Source organism: Sceloporus undulatus, chromosome 3 (assembly GCF_019175285.1).
Source record: "Sceloporus undulatus isolate JIND9_A2432 ecotype Alabama chromosome 3, SceUnd_v1.1, whole genome shotgun sequence".
In the NCBI taxonomy this organism is placed as follows: domain Eukaryota; kingdom Metazoa; phylum Chordata; class Lepidosauria; order Squamata; family Phrynosomatidae; genus Sceloporus; species Sceloporus undulatus.
In genome coordinates this window covers 112,607,084-112,627,923 of record NC_056524.1, presented here as the reverse complement: position 1 = coordinate 112,627,923, position 20,840 = coordinate 112,607,084, and the positions used below count along the sequence as shown (strand labels likewise).

Below are 20,840 nucleotides of genomic sequence, written 5' to 3'. Positions count from 1 at the left end.
GCTTCGAATGTGGGACTATAGGGATATCTTCCTGTTTTGTTCATCACTGAATAATAAGACTAACATTGCTAGATATAGCTTGGCTGTTTCTGGAAGAGAGCTTTCCCACTTAAACTAGGCTTTAGATCTGGCCCAGAGTAGGCCTTGTACTCCAGCTCTCATAATAACACATTATAATTACCTGTAAAACTAATGACACCCAGAGACAAAAAACCATGAATCCATCGAACACACACCAGCGATCCTTCACATAGGAGGTATCCCCCTATGGAGAAAAATGTAAATGGAATTATCTCAAGTATTTACATTGCTTTATGGAAATCCATTATTAAACAAAGTTACTCTTTAAAAGATTGTATTTCTAATACAGTATTATAGCATCTGAAATGTTATGTCAATAGTTGCTGACATGACAACAAATGCTTTATCTGAGACACACTGCAGTGAGTTTAACAACTTCAAAGACTCTCCTGTTTTTATTTTTTCCTCAAAAAAGCTTATACAATGCACTCTATACCATGAATATGTCTAACCAGTAGCCGCTCATAACACTTGTAACTATTTGCCTTTGATGTCAATAGCTAGTAACTGTAAGATACACTTTCTCCTTCTTGTATTGAACAAAATGAACTTCTAAGCAGTGCAGAAAATCATCTGGATAAATCAAAAGGTAGAAAAAGAACATAGGCATCCATCTTGTTTTTCCTAGACTGATAGTTCATGTAGCTACATGAATACCATCCCACAAAGCTATAATTTAACAGGAATGTATTTATTTTGTATATTACTCTTTCCCTATTTTGTCCCTAACAGCTGTATATTTCTTAGCTGAACACAAGCAAATGGAGTTTATCGCATTGATTTTGCTCCTGCGATAGACATAGGATGTAACTTTAAGAAGGCAGATCTTATCGCATTTCCCCCATCACTGCCATTTGCAACCCAAGCTTCTCCAGGCTCCTCCTGCATCTTTTCAAGAACAGGATTTTCCTGTTCTTGAAAGGATGTGGCAGAAGTCCGGGTCACAAATGGGCTGCATGCTCCCCAGTGAAGGGGGAAATGCGATAAGATCTGCCTTCTTAAAGTTACATCCCATGTCTATCGTGGGAGCAAAGCCAATGCGATAAACTCCTATGTCTGCAAGTAACTTTTAAGAAGTGGATTTATTGGCATCATGATAAAACTGCCTTTCTACTAATCAAGTAAAGACTGTGATAATCTATAGGTATACAAAACAGAAAAATGGCAGGCTAAGGATTGTGCTTTTACCAACAGGTTATCTTTGGAAAGTAGAAAATCTAAGCTTGCTCACTCTCTTCGAACATGGACTTTAGTTTATGTGTGTGTTTCACATTGCCAATGTAACTATAACTTGCCAGGCTTCTATATTATAGTCCACATCAGAACTATATATGGATGCGTGAGTTCCCCGCAAGTCTTTCAGCGTACGTATATTTGACTCACAAGTGGATAAGAAAAGTGAATTCTTTGTGTATTGTAATTTGAAGGGAATGATTATTGGAACTGCCTGCAAACAAAAGTTGTTAAAATTATCTTTACTTGGGCACTATAACAGCTACTGAAATTCAATAAGTGTTAAAGCTAACTCAGGATAAATTAGTAGAACTTTCCAAATATGGGTACAAAAGAATGCAGTCGGGGAACAGCCCCCACGCTGTGTGTGTGTGTTTCTGTGAATACTTTAGGGAACTCCATCCATTTAAAGGTATACATGCTTACACCTTGGAAGTAAGAATTTACAGATAACAGTTATCTGTAACAAATTAATCTGTTTATTCCTATATTGAAATTCCCCAGATCCCACCCCAGGAGAAAGGTATCAACAATTAAATAAATAAATAAATACATGTAACACAATGAATAGGAAAACCATTAAAGTCTTGTTGTGGCAAGCAATATTTTCTAGTCTTTTTGAAAACTTACATTTACATGGTGTTCTGAATGGAATATTTTCAAATTCTGGACTGTTCTTTTATTAGTCTTAAAAGGCTCTCCCTAAGAACCTAACTAGTGATACAAGAATAATCTCTCCCACCCCCATCTTCTGAGGCCATGATTTACTTTTCAGATGCTGTAAAAAGTCACAGAGCAAATGACTTTTAGCTTTCTAAGTCCTGCATGCACCCTTTAAACTGATTAAGGGGCAAAACCCACAGGCATCCCAGCCAAATTGCCCTGGGGCTGCGCCAAACACACGCTGCAGCCCTGAAAGTGCCTCCTGCCATGGTCCTAAATGGACCATGTCAAGGAGCGGAAAAAAGACACAACTTTTGGAGTTGATTTTGGGGCAACTTAGGCAGCCCCGGTGCACCTTTCAGGCACTCTGGGGGCATGCATATAAATGCTATGTCCCCGGAGTGGCCAGAAGCTGCCCCCATCTGCCCATCTGTTTCAGGCCCAAATTTGAATTAAGCTGAATAAATTAAGTCCTGATCATGGTCTAGCTATTAATTAGTGTTTCCAAATGGGAGTGCATATTCTTCTTCCACATTAAAAGCCACATGAAAGTTGGATAAATATCATGATAGCCCTTTGTAGACTTCAGAGTAGGCATAATGAATGCAAGAAGGGATGGGATGAATCACTAGCATGGCAGCAGGTTCCATGCCCAACTTACACACATTCACCAAAATATCTGAAGTGAGCCTATATCCACACATCTGTATGTGGGAAGCACAGGAACACAGCCTACAGCTACGTCAATTTCTTCTACCCCTAAGCATTCATATATCAGGGACAGACAAAGTGTGCTCCTGCATGTTGCAGGACTAGAGCTCTTACCATTCCTCACCATTTAGTATGCTAACCAGTGCTGATGGGAGCTGCAGTCCAACAACATCTGGAGGATTGCATTTTTCAGGTACTTGAATATCAGTGTTTAAATTTTAGGTATGTAAACCTTCACTTCTTTCATTCTTGCACAAAAGAACAAAGACAGGTTACATTACAGGCGTTTGTGTTGGCTTTTGAAAAAATGTTTTTATTTGCTCATTTGGGGACTATTTGCAAATGGTTATTTGTGCAAAAAATTTTACACAGAATTTTTTTTCTGCACAAAATGTTGCTATTATGGAATTTTCACAAAACATTTCCAAAATGCAACAACAACAATCACAACAAAACCCCCAAAAACCTACAACTCATTTGCAGGTGACCATTTTCTCAATAGGATGCCTTGATCTGTCAATGCCACTTCTCATTGAGGACAAGAACATTTGCAAATATTCTTTAGTTCCCTACTGATTTTAACCCTTTGCTGCAATTTTCTTTTGCCCCCAAGCAGATTCCGTAGCCCTGCACTGCCAAATGTTTTCCTGACATATTTCTTGAACTGGATACTGTACAAAATACAATGGACATTGTGGCATTATTTCAGCCTAAGTAATTTTAATAATGTAGGCTAACTTTTCAAAATAAGGAATGCATTTTTTTAAAAATCTAGTTCTTTAAAAAGGAAGTTCATTTCAGTTCATTAAGTCTTCAAAATATGCCATTTTCTCAACAATGATAAGAATCACTGATGAGATTATGGCACATGGTTTGAAAACCAAAAAGTCATTCTTTAGAGTTAAATGCTTATGACATGTTATGTATAAAAAATTGTTAACACTATGTCACACCAGGAAGACTGACATAAAGTGAGAATATTTTCCTACATGAGATGTATGTACACATACATGTGTATCTGTGTGTGTGACAGAAAGAATCTGCTTCCAGCATCAAGACTGAAATTATGAGGGGCAAGGGGCTAAATGTATTACTTCTTCTCTTCAGTTATGTGAAGATCAATTCACTCCCTACAGAGAAAGGCTGAGGGCCTAAATACCCTAAAGGCACCAGCTAAACAGGGTCAGTTGTGGTTAGATGGGAGACTGCGAACAAATTCCTGGTGCTTAGATTTCAGAGGAAGGAATTGGCAGAAGTACCTCTGAGTATTCCTTGCCTAAAAAAACCCTATGGAATTCATGAGGCTGCCATAAGTAACACTGACGTGAAGGCACATACACACATACACACACACAAAGAAAAGTAAATCCCAACAATTGGGATCAATATTACAGTATGGTTGCCTGCTGCCCACTGTCTTTGACACCTGGTTATCTGCTCTTCACTCACATCCAGTTGCATCTGCAAAAATGAAATCTATATGCTTCTGTAGAGTATGCTGCCAGATGTTCTTGCAATAGATGTGTGCTCTCAAAATAGCAGACATTTTGCTAGTATGTTTCATCAAGAGAGAGAAAACAATTTCTTCAAAACCAGTCTTTTGTGATTTGTTTCTTCTTGCTTGCTATTAGGAAGCAGATCACCAACTAGAATGGGAAAACCGAATGCCTTTATCCAGAGCAGAAGCTAAAATAACTTGCTTCTTGGATTCTGTCAGCACATCGATTGTACTGTGCAATTCTAAAGATCAGAGCCATTAAGACAATGGAAAGTGACAGTGAACAAGAAAAACAGTATTCTTCCTTTTTAACACTTTTGTGAGAGAGGAAGGAACCAGAAGAAAAAAGAAAAAAAATCAACATGTGGAAACAATGAGGAAATACATTATGGACTGGGGAATATACATTAACTATCTCCTAACCATAGTTAGGAAATTGGGGATATGCTGCAAGTTTGCAGGTTCCCATTGTCTCTCTTGCCTTTTCAACTTTCTTATTCCTCCCTTGTCTCAGTAAAATGGACCTTTAAGGCCATTGGTAAGAAGAAAGGCTCCTTTTAAGGAGGATTTGCAAAGCAGCTTCCCTCTATCCCTAAGTTCATATTATGAGTTAAAATGCATGAATATAAATGTAAAATTGTACCATCTTTAACACTAACCAGGGAAGAGAAGCAGAAATTCACAGTGATAGGTGAGAGAACAAGAAATCGCATGCTCTCATGGCATGTTCTTGATCTATTTATCATAATCTCTGTACCATGATTTTAAATCTGCTCTCAAGGACCCCAGGATATTTTACTATGAAAAAGACAGCATACAACACATGTTAAGATACTTTTATATGAAACTGAGCAATCATATGAACCTATGGCCGGTTACAAACCGGCATTTGGGACGTCCGGAGGACGTCCCATTTTAAAAAAGGGGCGTCTCTTCTAGACGCCCCTGGGCCTAATACGGGGTCCGTCCATACAAGATGGTGTCGGCCCTTCTACATGGCCGGCGCCATCTTTGCATATCGGACGCTGAGCGTCCGTACGCGTCACGTCCTTTGTGACGTAGCGAGTGCGCCCCTGGCGCCTTGCTACGTCGCAAACGCGACTCTAAAAGAAGCTCCATTTTGGAGCTTCTTTTTTGGTCTGCACGGGAGCCGTGCCATGTGGAGGCTCCGGCTCCCCGCAGACTAACCGGCGGCGGCGGCGGTTTGTATCCCGCCATTGACTATACACTTTGCATCTTCACTCCTCTCTACATAGGAGTTAGTGGAAGAGTTTCACTACTTACTGTCCAAACTAGAAAACTACAAACAAGCTTTGGGAGAAAAAAACAACAACAGAATATAAAGCTCTGAGTTGGAGTTGGCATAATATCCTGGATTGTTCTGAAGCCCTTCATCATGTGCTGGTACTGACAAGACAAGAACCTACAGTTAATCACAAAGTTCCTGGATTGTTAGCTGCTACTATGAAAGGAGTGAGAGGACTGTATGCACACTCACAAGAGTCAGTCATACTAATTGTTTGAATTTTTACACCATATAAGTAAATATGAGGGCTACTTGTAAAAGAAAAGAAAAGAAAAACTGTGTTTTCAGTTATTTCTATCAGGGTGTTTTCTTTGAGAGTTAAATCTTTATTTTGAATGCTGGGAATTAGCAGTAACCACAGTTTTGATAATCTGAAATCTAATAAAACTTTTACTGCAGAAAGGCAATCATAACAATTTAAATCTAAAACAAAACATTCTCCAATAGCTTGATTGCAGTGGCATTTCTAAACAAATATTGTCATTGTGAATGTTGTATAAACTGAAATTTCCACTGAGAAATATTTTTTTTAAAAAAATCACTCACTGCAAAAATTATCTTGTAGTATGCAGAGGAAAACATAGTACCCTAAATTCAAAAATATACACACACCAATATAGTCCATAACAATGCTGTATAATGTTCTGAACTCCTAGCAGAGTGTCAGCAACTATGGTCCTCTAGGTGTTTTTAGAGTACAGCTCCCACAATCAGTTAGCACTAGATAATTCCATACAGGCCACTAGGTCTGATGAGAGTTGGAGACTAATAACACTTGAAGGACCAGAGTTGCACACTTCTAGTCCAAACAGAAATATTTCTGTGCAAGTGTGTCTTGTCAGTCTCAAGAATATTAAAAAAAAAAGCAGTCAGGCCATTCCTTATCATCATGTTTCAGTGTTTCTTTTCCAGTTGACACTCATCATTTTATGATTCTCACAGGACTGTCTGTTCCCTTTTAAGTTTCATTTAAAAAAATCTCTTGTAGTTTTGCAAACTTCTGGATCTCCCCAAGCATACTGAGACCTCTCAATTGCTTCTTGGTAGTTCTGCCTTGGTTCCATTTCAGTTACATCCATCGTTCAAGTTTGCTCTTACAGGAAAAATGAGTGCTTTTAAGTTAAAAGCACACACATTTGTCTCCCTGAATATAGCACTATATCCGATTTACAGGCAAATTTATACAATTCCTGTGCTCATCTCTATATTAGGATTAGATTTTGCAACCAGACCCCCACATTAAGCAACCAGTGGCATCACCCCCCCCCCCCCCCATTGACTTCTTCCCATTCCAAACCATTCAGAATCTTTAGTCATGGTTGTTGTTGTTTTTGTACTAATGGTACTCCAAATCATAATTCTCATATATTACTGAATGTAATGGCAATAGTTGTGACATAAAGCAACTAGCACAAGTAAAATTATAACTTTAAATTACAATATCATATGCATAGCCTATATACATGATTTCATGTGCTTAAAGTGAAAATCTGGTAAAATATGATGTTTTTAAAGATTTTTTAAAATATATATTTTAAAAATATTCACAAATTAATTTTTGAAATTTGAATTTTTTATATTTTTTTAAACCTGGGACCTCTCCTTTCTCTTCCCACTGAGCCTCAGCCCACTCACCCCATGCAACACAGGTGAACTCTATATCCCATATTTGTCAAAAGGCAGATGTTTGGGGAGCAGTGGTATCACCCCACCTTAGGATATCACCTGGTGCAGTCCACACCCAATGCACTTCACTAGTGATGCCACTAGAACTAATATTCCTTAATTTTAGCCTGATAAAAAGTCTTTGTCACTTTGCAGTAGAGCGTAAATGGCTGAATGTTCCTCATATTTCTGTTTGGAAGGTCCTTTGAACATTGTTGCTCTCCTTTTCACATGAGTGATTGGCAACCACACATTACAATTAATTTATCTATGCACGGTGTTCAAGTAGACTTACCATCAGACACACAGTGTGAAAAGTTTTACACAAAACACTTCCCTGCACATACAAACACAGGATTAATTCCTATGTCTCTCTGCTATATGCCAAATCCAAATTGGTTCTTTGGTTCACACTGGAGATCATATAAGTAGCAGTGCACGAATGCAATCAATCCGTTAGAAATGACCTGATGTCACATTGTGTGAAAAATATTAATTTTGCATAAATAAGATACATAAAGTAACATTGTACTTCTGGCTCATTATGCATTTCCATTGCAGCCACCAGTTATGAACAAATTGCTATGATAGAATAATATTCTGCAGAAAGACTGGTTCATGCAGTATAAGAAAGACATAGAATAAAGAAAATGCACCTCTTTTTACCCAAATATATGGGGAGTTTGGCAACCCTTGCCAACAGGTAAAACTGGGAAAGGAGCCTAAAATCAAAGTTAGGGCAAACTTGCAAATTTAATGAACCCTTAGTGGATCCTTCTTAGCATTCAGCATCTTATTCTTTAGCATGTGCTGGACCTCTGGAGAAGGGGAATTCTGAACAGCCATGAGATCATCAGACAAAGTCAGTATAATGAAACTGATGTCTCCATCTCTTCTGATTGCTTGAAATCTTGAAATATTTTGTTTCTGCCTTGAAGCAACAAAAAGGTTCTATCTGTGCAAAGTAAGCAAAACAGGTCTGGGGGAAAATATGTGTGTGTGTGGGGGGGGGGGGTCCCATCTAATTTGCAAGTGTTTCTATGTAACCACAAGTCCTGACCTTCATGGAACAGGAGCCCATGAATAATAATGAAACAGCTTTAGCAACTCATGCAGGGTAAAGGAACTATCATGCAGAAATCTCCCCTATCCTGCTTACATATTCTCCCCATCACCACCATTCTTTTTTTTTTTCCTTTCAAATTATAGAACTGGAATATGAATAGTCTGTTAGCAAAAGTCAACTGAGATAATGATGGCCATGCAATGAACGCAGTGTTTAGTTATTTGTACATCTCCGTGCAAGATATTCAGTCTATCTGATGCAAGCTTCAGTTTTAAACTCACTATGGCCACTTATGCATTCTATATGCAGTAGAATCCAGTTTCTAGTCTGTATGACCTGAGTGTAAACCTCTTGCAAAAATGTTAGCTGGATCTGAAAAAGAGCTTAAGAAGCAAGGTGGAGGGGGAATCCGGCTTGTAACTCCCATTACTGTTTTCTATTTTTTTTCCTCTTGGATATATCAAGCATTTAATTTCACACCCCATATTCTTCCTATTCCCTACACAGAACTCCACATCCTATCATCTCTACACAAATGGTAAAGAATGCAAAATTTGTATTTATTTATTTATTTATTTATTTATCCCGCCTTTCTCCCACATTAAAATAGCACTTTAGAAACAATTAAAATAATCCAATTAAAACTATAAAACATTTTAAAACATTTAAAATATACAATATTAAAAATAATCTAAGCCAACCCCCCCATCCCCCCAATGAAACCAGGCCTGTATGATTTCAAAAAGCTTGCTGGAATAAAAACATATTTGCTTGCCAGCAAAAGGCCAGCCTAGTATCCTGTGGAAGGGAGTTCCACAGGGTGGGAGCAGCCACTGAGAAGGCCCTCTATCATGTCCTCGCCAAACGAGCCTGGGATGGAGGTAGGACCTGAGGATCTTAGGGCTCTAGGTGGTTCGTATGGAGAGATACGGTCTCTCAAATAGTCTGGACCTAAGCCATACAGGGCTTTATAGGTCATGACTAGCACTTTAAATTGTGCTTGGAAGCGAACCAGCAGGCAGTGAAGCTGTGTCAATACAGGAGTTATACACTCCCTGTAACTGGCTCCGGTCAGCGTTCTAGCTGCAGAATTTTTGACACGCTGAAGTTTCCAAATAGTTTCCAAAGGCAGCCCCACATAGAGTGTATTACAGTAATCCAAACTGGATGTAACCAAAGCATGTGTCACTGTAGCCAGGTCAGATGTTTCAAGGAATGGGTGCAGCTGGTGCACTAGTTTTAATTGTGCAAGTGCACCCCTGGCCACTGCTGAAACCTGGGCATCCAGGCTCAGAGTGGAGTCCAGGAGGGCATCCAAGCTGCAAACCTGAGATTTCATGGGGAGTGTAACCCCATCCAGCTTAGGCACAGCCCCAGTTCCCTGATCTGCCTTACAACTGACCAGGAGCACCTTTGTCTTATCTGGATTAAGCTTTACTGACAGCAGACACTGGTTCAGAACAGAGACGGCTTCCTTGGAGTCAGATGGAAAGGAGAGATAGAGATGGGTGTCATCCGCATACTGAAACAGGAATCCCCCAACACCACCTTCTGAGACCACCCTTCCAAAAAACACCAGAACCACTGCATAGCAGTGCCCCCAAGTCACATCCCAGAAAGGCGGCTCAGAAGGATACTATGGTCGATGGTATCAAAAGCCGCTGAGAGATCCAGCAGGACCAACAGGGACACACTCCCTCTGTCCAATTCCCTGTGGAGGTCATCCACCAAAGCGACCAAAGCTGTGTCTGGGCCATAGCCAGGTCTGAAGCCAAATTGAAATGGATCTAGATAATCTATTTCATCTAGTATCCCTGGAGCTGGGAGGCCACCACTCGCTCCAGAACCTTGCCCAAGAATGGAATGTTAGAGACTGGCCGATAGTTATCTAGAATGGTGGGATCCAGGGAGGTTTTTTTCAGTAATGGCCCCACCACAGTCTCCTTTAGGCAGGACGGACAGTGAAGCATACACCACTCCCTTTACCTACTTGGCCAGTCCCCCTCTAGCTGATTTCAAAAGCCAGTAAGGGCAAGGATCCAGTATGCATATGGTGGCCCTCGCTTCTCCAAGGATCCTATCCACATCCTCAGGCTGCACAAATTGAAACTTGTCCAATAATGTGGGACAAGCAGGCACTATGATTACATCCACTGGACCTGTCTCAACTACAGCATCCATGTCAGAGCAAATCCAAGCGATTTTGTCTGCAAAGTGTCTTGCGAATTCCTCACAGCGAGCTGTTGAATAGTCTTTGTTTCCTTCTTGGGGGCCAAAATGTAAGAGGCCTCTGACAACTCATAACAGCTCTGCTGGACGACACTGTGCAGACACAATGGTGGCAGAAAAGTATAGTTTCTTTGCTGCCACCACTGCCACAGCATAGGCTTTCCAGTGGGTTCTAGCCCATATTTGATTGGATTCACTCTGAGTCTTCTGCCATTGTCACTCTAGCCTCCATCCCACTCGTTTCATCACCATCAGCTCCCTGGTAAACCAAGGGGCACATCTGGCTCTGCTTCGTGTGAGGGATGCTTAGAGGCAATTGTGTCCACTGCCCTATTCCAGAGATCAGCCAGGGCTTCGATAGGATCACCTGCCAAGGCAGCAGGAAATTCCCCAAGAGCCATCAGGATTCAATGCAGATCCATAAGCCTCCTGGGGCAGACCATCTTAATTGACCCTCCACCGCTGCAAAGGATTTGAGTCCCAGTGAGTCTAAACCCTACCAGGTAGTGATCAGTCCATGACAACAGAACTGCTGAGAGTTCCTCCACTCCCAGATCACTGTCATCCTGTCCTGAACAGAAAACCAGGTCCAGAGTGTGTCCTACCACATGGGTGGGTCCAGATATTACTTGGGACAGCCCCATGGATGTCATGGTGGACATGAAGTCCTAAGGTGCTCCTGATAGAGCAGTCTCTGCATGGATGTTGAAGTCCCCTAAGACAACAAGTCGAGGGGACTCCAACACCACTGTAGAGACCAACTCAGCCAGCTCAGGCAGGGAGACTATTGTGCAGCGGGGTGGTCAGTACACCAACAGAATACTTATTCTGCCCTGGCCACCCACCTTTAAGTAAACACACTTATACCCAGTAGACTGTGGGACAAGGCACCTGGTATGGGAGATGGAATCCCGATAAACCACTGTAACTCTACCTCCCTGCCCCCCAGACCTCATCTGCTGCTGAACAGAGAACCCAAGTGGACAAATCTGGGAGAGATTAACCCCCCCCTCCCCAGCTTCATCCAGCCAGGTCTCCGTAATACAAGCCAGGTCAACATGCTGATCCAGGATCAAGTCCTGGATCAGTGGTGTTTTACCATTTACCAACCTGGCATTGAGCAGCAGCATTTTTAGCCTAGGGGGGCTGCTGCCAAGCCTATCCAGGCTATTTGAATTGGAGATCAGTTTGGGAGTAATGAGTACCCTATGTATGTCCCTTCTAACCGAATGATATAACTGACTCCCCTTACCATATCTCCCCCTGCCCATCACTGTTGTAATGACTGCTCCCTGGACTGTTTCCTCTCCCTTGACCTCCTTGCAGAACATACTGTATTGCTGGCAGGTCAGTTGTTTGAGGTTAACAATTCAAACCAATAACCTCTCCCCAGCAAACCAGAGGGACTGGCTCTCGCCCTTGTTTTCCCCAAAAGCAGCTCCACCAAAGGGCAATCCCCCTTTGGTGTTACCCCTTTGGGCAGTGACCCTACTTCAGCAGGCACCCAGCTTTTATCCCCTTGGAGTGGGACAGGTGGTCCTACCTGGCTGTTTAGCCAGGGATTGGCTGGGTGCCTGGAGCCTAGTCCTGAAGGGAGCAGTCACTGAGAAAGCAGCAGTCCTCCAGGAAAGACTGCCAGCAGCAAAGCAAAGCAAGCTAGCAGGCAGGCAGGTGTTTGTAGCTCTTCCTGGGGTGGTGGGGTTGCCTCTTCCTCCTCCCATGTGCTCACTATTTCTTCTGTGCAACAAACACATATTGGCATGATCAAAGTAGTCTACACCCCCCCTTCCCATGAATTCCAAAGCCCAAGGAATAAAAAACTAATGATGTCAAGCTAAGCAGATGCCCTTTAAATAATGGATTCTAACGTTGACATTTCATCTAATGTCAAATGTAGATGGGATGACTGTATGTATGGAATGGACACAGCCACTGTAGGGCAGATTTTTACATATATTGTAAAAGCAGCTATGATAGACAGTAGGCAACCTGGTGCCTCCAAATGTAGGTCTTTGCCACTGGCCAGTGGCCATACTGATGGGGAGGTTTTTTCCTGTTTCTGAGCTGTGATGGCCTTTGTGAAAAGCTCCTTATGCAACATTTAATAACTGTACATATAGTGGGAAATATATAAAGTTTCATTTCCAAAAAAAAAAAAATAAGATTTCCAATGTTGGGCAGTTATTTTCAAGGCAGGAACACTTTGTTCTTTGCAGAACAGCTAATGTTGGCTTTTAGTATCCATGAGAAATAAATCCTACCCATATATGCATAACAGTAGCAAGGCTTATACAGGCAAATGTTTATGGTGTAGAAATTATTCATTAACATAGTTCTATTTTAGTCTCCATAAACCTTTGTACAAAATTCCACTTTAGCTTTGACAGACAAGCATATTTGGATTTTAACTCCAATCAGGGAAACATCCCCAAGCAAGGTGAACATGTTCCATCTTACCTTGAACATCTGAAATGGCTGTGGTGTTGTTAACCTCCAACCTTTTCCCAACTCCATCTACAGAAAAAAGGAGATTACCTCCATTCATGAGCTTTGCACATTAGCAGTTTAATCTGTCAATGTACCAATGTAAAAGAGAGATCCCTGTGCCATGACATACATGACCTGTTGATGCTAAACCTCACTTCAGCAATTCTCTCTTATAAATACACAATCATGTCCTCAGTCTATACATCGGGTGACCTTTTCAATCCAGGAAGATACTATTTTTCATTCAGTTACAATATAGTCAAGTTTGAAAGTCAATGTTTTTCTCAAAACTATGGTCTCTGTCACATGTAAGTACTCTCGTATGACCAAATCAAGGCCTCGACAGTCCTGTACATCCTACAATTAACCCCAGTGGGAAGATCTCAGGCTCTGTTGGTGACCAAGCACCCTAGCAGACCCCACTGGTGCTGTAATTTGGTTCCTCTTATCTCTCAGTTTCCTTTCCTTGGGGTTATGGTGTCAGCAACAACAGCTAGAAAGAGGCTGCTGTTTTCATCAAATTATTGGTAAAGCCTAGAGACATGCAGCAGACTCTGTTTTACAGGCATTCTGACCCCATTTTATGAGTGGATGGCTAAGCAAAGTTCCATGTTGCCCATAGCAATCTCCTGCAATTATTGTAACTGTGTGGAAGGGAATACCTAAAGACAGCTTCTATCTGTTAGAGGATCTCTAAGAGGAAATGGAATAAGACAGGCAAATTCTAACCTAGCCACAGTCCTAGAAACAGGTTAGGTTAAAACAGGTTTTGAATATACTGCACTCAAAAAGCTTTTAAGAGAATTTGGCAACTGTTTACCAATTTGAAGTCGAAGGCTTTCATGGCCAGTATCCATAGTTTTTTTGTGGCTTTTTCAGGCTATGGGGCCATGTTCTAGAAGAGTTTATTCCTGACATTTCGCCATATAGCCAGAAAAAGCCACAAAAAACTATGTTTACCAATTATTAAGACTAAGTGTCAAGATGTATTGTGGGGAAAATACGGGAAAGCCCTCTAGACTAGAGAAGACAGCATGTAGGTTACAACAGTAAGACTGTCTAGGAAATAACAACATGGAAATGGTTTTGGTACTATAAATCTTATTGGTACTAATAAGATACACAAGAACATTTACTAATATTAACAAAAATCTTTTAAATTACAATCTTTTTTCAACCTTTTAAAAGCTGATTATCTAATGGCATACATCTTTTACAGAATTTTCATCTCAGGGCCAAAGTAGCCCTCAATATAAGTCTCAGGCTTACATCAGACATAATTACAAACCACAGTTTGCCGTTACAAGAATAAGCAATATTGAGTTTTGGGCTCACATGTTCCCTTCTCCCCTCTTCCTTCATGCACTATAAAAGTGTTGCTTAACATGCTTCTTTATATTAACTTCAGATTTGTTTTTTAAATGAGAGTATTTATATCTTTAAACATTCAATCTAAAACCCCACAAAAATGTCCTACATAATTTTATTTAATAACTCAATTTTATTCATAGAATCATAGAGTTGGAAGAAACCGCAACGGCCATCCAGTCATTCATCCTGATATAAAGGCAAGGTACACACTGGAAGGATAAGAGGGCAATGTAGTGGAACCAGAAAGTTAACATGTGAAGCAGGTATTCATTATTTCAGAAATATTGATAACCACTTCAAACTTGCCCAGTCTTGGCTGTTTCCAGAATGAACATACCCATATAAATAAGTGTACTTCTTTTTAAGACCTGGGTACTATATAAGTGTGGGAAAATGCTTTCAGAGTCAGAGGAAAGAAAATGTGACTACATTCAGATGATTCTCCTAACTATGGTTTGGAGGAACCAGGATAACCAGAACCAAGCCTCAGCATCATATCCTACTTCTGTTAAACACAACAGAAAGCAATTAGAAACTCCTGATTCTAAATAGTGACAACTGATCGTTTTTGAACAGCAGTGGATGAAATGTTGTGCACTGGCTGCATCCCCCACAATAAATTTTCTTTCTAGAAAAAAAAAGTTCAATTTTCTGATTCTAGAAGCTTCCAGGAATTGAGAAATTATAAAAAATGGGGTGCAGAGGTGAAATAATAGAACCACATAGTTTCCTAAGTTACCCTTCCCTATTCTAGAATTAACTCCCTGCTTCCATTGCGTTCTATTTCCAATTATCATGTCATTATTTGTTTGTTTGTTTGTTTGTTTGTTGGTCTAAAATGGCATAACATGGTTTGTATCTAACCAAATTTGCTAAAAGATTTGATTATTGTTTTTTACATTTAATACAAAAGCATGTTAAATTCTATTTATGTCTAAAAATTGAGATCACAGTATTAAACAGAAATAATATAAACTTATACACTTAGAATGTGGTAGAAATATACGCCATCGTTGTTAAAGTGGATTCCACATTCAATCAGTTGATTATCCAGTAGGTGCCAAGGCCGTAAGTTCCCCCATTACACAATGGTTAATTAGCTTCTGACCCATCATGTCAAAAGTGAGGGAACAGTTTTGTGAAATCATTGGCTGTGGGGGGAACCACACTCACACAATCACTGAGAAAGTGCAACCGCTTATGCAGCTATTTTTATGTTACTGTAGTACTCCAACAGAATTCTGACCATGGCATATTACACTATTGTATCTGGAAATAATAATACAAATAATGTAAAGTGTTGGAGAAATTGTAATCAGCAAGTTTTATATTATCCATATGTGGCAGTCATGCACTTTTATGCTAGTTTTGTACTGTTTGTGGAAACAGCAAACTGTATGTATTGAACTCTACAAGCTACACAGGGCTGAGACCATTAGCCATTTCGGAGAAACAAAATGCAAAAGTGACCTAAAGGAATCAATAGTGCTCATGTTGATGGCAGCCTGAAGGCTCATAGACAGATGTTGGAAAACTGTAGTGGTTGACATTTAACATTTAAGCCTCAGTTAACACAGCCGTGACAAACTGCCACAGCAGAGAAACTCGACTTCAATTAGCGAAAAGTAAAGTTAAAATATTATTTTTACACATTGTGGCATGATTTTATCTTACGTACAAGTCAGGGATATATACAGCAATACCAAAGCCATTCCTCAGATATGTTAAAGAGATTACCCATAAATTGCTGATGCAATAAACTGTGTAGAAAATCTTCCAAAGGCTAATAGATCTCGGTTACATTTTTTACTTATAAAGAAAAATAATATTAAAATAGCTATGTCAGTCAGTAGTTATGACATAATAATCTTTTTCTATTTCTATTGTGTTTATTTTCTTCTTGTTTCTCACTACCTTTAGGTTAAAAATAGCAAGCATTTGCTATATAAGAGAGGAAGAATGACAGGGAAAATACTTGATTTTGGAAATCAAATATTGTACTATAAATGTGACGCAATAGGTAACAATGCACAAATATCAATGATTTTATGATTAGCATGGATATCTATTTCCCAACTCATCTCACAAAGAAATACTGTTCTGTCCAGTAATTACTACTGTATATTCCGGCATATAAGACAACCGGGCATATAAGACGACCCCCAAATTTACAACTTAAAATAGAGTGTTTGGGATATACTCACTGTATAAGACTACCCCTCTCTTCCACGATAAGTCAGAAAGGAGCTGAAGGCACACGACAACAACAACAACAACAGCGGCAGCGGCAGCAGAAGAGAAAGAGGGAGGAGGAGAAAAAGGAGAAGGAGAAAAAAGAAAAGGAGGAGAAAGAAGAAGAGTAAGAGGGGAAGAAAAAGTAGAGGAGGAGGAGGAGGAGAAAAAGAAGAGGGGAAGAAGAAGAGGAGGAGGAGAAAGCAGAAGATTAAGAGGAAGAAAAAGAGGAGGAGGAGGAGGAGGAGTAAAAGAAGAAGGGAAGAAGAGGAGGAGGAGAAAGAAGAAGAGGAAGAGGGGAAGAAAAAGAAGAAGGGAAGAGGAGGAGAAAGAGGAAGGGCCCAGCTAGCTGGCTGCCTTCTCCCGAGGCAGGGGAGCCGCGAGGCATGTTCTCCGCCTCGGAAAAGGCCTTGCAACCATGGGCTCTCTTTAGGACCCAACCAGCTGGCTTGGCCTTCTGGTAATGTCCCTAGAGTTGGAAGAGACCCCAAGGGCCATCTAGTCCAACCCCATTCTGCCATGCAGCAAATCACAATCAAAGCATCCCCAACAGATGGCCATCCAGCCTCTGCTTAACGACCTCCAAAGAAGGAGACTCCAGTACACTTCAAGGAAAGAGTGTGTTCCACTTCTGAAATAACAGCATACACAACATTATTTCACTTGCCTCGACAACTCTTCCCACCCTTCCTGTTGATGCATCTACAGTGTAGAATTAATGCAGTTTGAAACCACTTTAAGAGCCGCTGCTCCATCCTATTGGAATCCTAGGATTTGTAGTTTTATAAGGTCTTTTGCCTTCTCTGCCCAAAGAATGCGCGGGGGGGTGTGCTCCAAACTACAAATCCCAGGGATTCTGTATGGATGGAGCCGTGGCAGTTCAAGTGGCTCCTATTGGAATCCTAGGATTTGTAGTTTTATAAAACTTATAAAAACTACAAATCCTATGTTTCTGTGTGGATGGAGCCATGACAATTAAAGTGGATGGCGCATTCTACTTCTACAATGTAGATAGACCGTGAGAGGCATGTGAGAAAGAGAGAGAGAGAAAGGAAGAAAGGAAGAAAGAAAGAAAGAAAGAAAGAAAGCGGGAAGCCTGGAAAAAGCCTCCAGACAGACTCCTAAGGAGCAGCCTGGCTAGTTTCTCTGCGCGCCAAGAGGAGTTGTTTTTCTTTTTCTCTCCAGTTAGCCAAAGAAAAGAAACAAAGGTCCAAAACACAGGGCAGCAATAGTCCAGTTTGAGAGGACTTTAACTGCCCTGGCCCAGTGCTAGGGAATCCTGGGAACTGGAGTTTATTGTGGCACCAGAGCTCTCTGACAAAGAAGGCTCAATCTCTCACAAAACTACATTTCCCAGAATTCCCTAGCACTGAGCCAGAGCAGTTAAAGCAGTCTCAAGACTGGATTATTGCTGCAGTGTGTTTTTGCCTGGCAACAAAAAGTGGGTCCTTGCTTCCTCCTTCCCAACTGACTGGGGAGCTCTCTCTTTCCCCCAACAAGGCTTCATCCTTCACAAGAGAAGGGAAGAGGAGAAGCAGAGGCAGAGGCAGAGTGCGGGAAATCCTCTGCTCCTTCTCTTGGGAAGGACTGAGCCTCAGGAGGGAAAGTAGAAAGACCTCCTGCCACCCCTCCCCAGAGAGGAATGCCACCGCTTTCCCCCTGGGCGCCTGGGAAAAGGAGGACAGGAGGGGGAGAGGAGGGAGCAAGGAAGGAAGGAAGAGAAGAAAAGGAAGAAAAGGGAAGGAGGGAGGGAGGGAGGGAAGGAAGGGGGAAAAGCGAAGGAAGGAAGGAAAAGAAAAGTAGTGGAGAAAGAGAGAGAAACCTAGGAAGGGAAGGGAAGGAAGAAGGGAGGAAAGGAAAGGTAGGAAGGAAGGAAGGAAAGAAGAGTAGGAAGGAAAGGAAAGGAGGAAGGAAGGAAGGAAGGAAGGAAGGAAGGAAGGAAGGAAGGGAGATGAAAGAAGGAAAGGTAAGGAACTGATGAGGACGCACTGCGTGGCTCCTTTGCCTTCGGGAGAAGGCTTTGCCGTTGCGGGCTCTCTTTAGGACCCAGACGGCTGACTTGGCCTTCTCCGAGGCTGAGAACATGTCGCGCAGCTCCTCTGCCTCGACTTTGGGGAAGATTTTCCTGGGCGAAAAAGTCGTCTTATACACCGGAAAATACGGTACTTATGCTTCCAGAACACACTGGGCACTAGGCACAAGATTCAGCACACTGAAGTCTTTATTGGGTTGTGGCCCTGCCTTCCAAGAAATGATGTTAGTTACTGCCCTTGCATGTATACAAGGCATCTAATAGAAAGCCATTAATTTTACATTGCTCCCTTTTTTCTAAAGAGATGGCAGTAAAATCTTAATACTCACCAATGGTTGGTTGAGGAGGGCTAAAATGAAATAGCTACGCCCTTCCAGTAGCTCAATGGCTAATCCACTCCATTTAAATCCCAGGTAACACATCTAAAAAAGCTCCATAGGTAGATGACTGTTAGTACTAGGCCATGAGATTGGTGTACCAGAAAACAAGCTTGGATTTTCCAGATCCCAAGCGCTTTTGCATCCAAGCAGACCCTTGATTAGGTCTTCCACCTATCAGGCTGGTAGCTGGAGGTGAGACAAAATGAGGGCATTATCCCCCCATCAAGAATTTTGCCCATGGGACGGGTGGGATTTTTATTTGGGAAAGCACTGTGTACATTCCTTCCCTACATGGCTACATCACTGCCACATATACTCGAATCAAGTTGCCATAGGTATTTTCCTCCCAATGAAAATGTGTGTGTGTGTGGGGGGGGGTAATAAAAATCCTAAGTGTCACATGAAGGGGAACCCGCTAGATTTTAGCTTATTGTTGTTTTTAACTGCCCTCAAGTCATTCTCAGCTTGTGGCAACCCCATGGATGACACTTCACCAAGACCTTCACTGCTCTCTCAGTTCCTGCAGGATCAGGCCCATGGCATCTCTGATTAAGTTGAACCATCTGGTAGATGGCCCCCTTCCCATCTACCATCCTCTACTCTTCCTAGCAGTATTGTCTTTTCTAATTATTCATGTCTTCTTATGATGTGGTCAAAGTATGACAGCCTCAATTTAGTCTTCCTGGCTATCAGGGAGAATTTTGGCTTGATCTGTTCTAGAATCCATTTGTTTGTCTTCTTGGCCATCCATGGTATCCTCACCCCATTCAAGCCTATGGGGCTTGAATAATGGCAAGTCTCCATTTTCGCACAGAGATCTGGAATGGATCTCCCGCAAAAATGGAGGGCGGACTGTACATGTACATATACGTAGAGGTAAAGGTAGTCCCTTGACATGAATGTCTAGTCATTACCGACTCTAGGGGGCAGTGGTCATTTCTGTTACTAAGCCAAAGAGGCAGCATTGTCTCCTCTGGTGGTCATGTGGCTAGCATGACAGCACCAAACACTTTTATCTTCCCACCAAAGTGGTACCTATTTATCTACTTTCATTTGCATGCTTTTGAAGTGCTAGGTTGGCAGAAGCTGGGTTAGGAGCTCACCCCATCATGCAGCGTTCAGGCCTCAAATTGACAACCTTCCAAACTCCAGAACTGGCATCTTAACCACTAAGCCACCATATCCCTTGTACATATACATACAGAAATATACATACATGTATACATATGTGTGTGTGTGTGTGTGTATACACACACACTATATATATAGATGTATATAAATCATCATCACCACCATCATCTTTATTGTATGCATCCAAAAGCCTTTTTTGAAATAAAATAAGAAAGAAATGAAAAATAAAGTATTAAAAATATTAGACGTAACTTTATAATCATTATTACAGACCCCTGTAAAACCAAAAAGTAAAAGTGTAATATTAATATTTATGTTACAACTTATTCCTTAATTAAGCAAGCATGTAGTTTCTTAGCTGCCAATGCATATTAGGCTACTGAGTATGGGACAAATAGGCATGTATCAGCTAGCAATTCTACTACCACTGTCTGAGGGGTACACTCTATATATAACTGAATAATGGGTGACACAAATCATTGTCTAGGTCAGGACCAGAATAAATAACACCATTCTGTTTACAGATAAATACATATTTTCTATCTATAATTACAGAAGGCATCTGATGGAATCTGAGTTCTATGGAAGCTCTTCAGAACTTAAACAAATTCGCAGTTTCAAAGTACTGTGGCTTGATCTGAATTTACGGATACCAAATGGAGAAGCGTCCCTCAACTATGGCTGTTCTGTCTTGGCTAGTGTCATGATCAAATATCCAGTTTTTTAAGACCATCTCTGTTAAGGTTGTAACCCTC

At 41.1% G+C, this 20,840-nt stretch overlaps 1 protein-coding gene across 6 annotated transcripts in view; it reads right to left on the bottom strand.

Annotated features, from left to right (window-relative positions):
• Positions 1 to 20,840, bottom strand: part of NALCN (sodium leak channel, non-selective) — a 280,042-nt gene that overhangs the window by 222,539 nt on the left and 36,663 nt on the right. For 4 of the 6 annotated variants that reach the window (XM_042460454.1, XM_042460452.1, XM_042460453.1 and 1 more), the window contains 2 exons: positions 12,910 to 12,966; positions 182 to 265 (listed from right to left, as the gene is read on the bottom strand). In XM_042460454.1, coding sequence (XP_042316388.1) covers positions 182 to 265; positions 12,910 to 12,966 — 141 coding nt within the window. The remainder of the gene's footprint in view (positions 1 to 181; positions 266 to 12,909; positions 12,967 to 20,840) is intronic. The other 2 variants (XM_042460455.1, XM_042460457.1) reach the window with 1 other exon arrangement.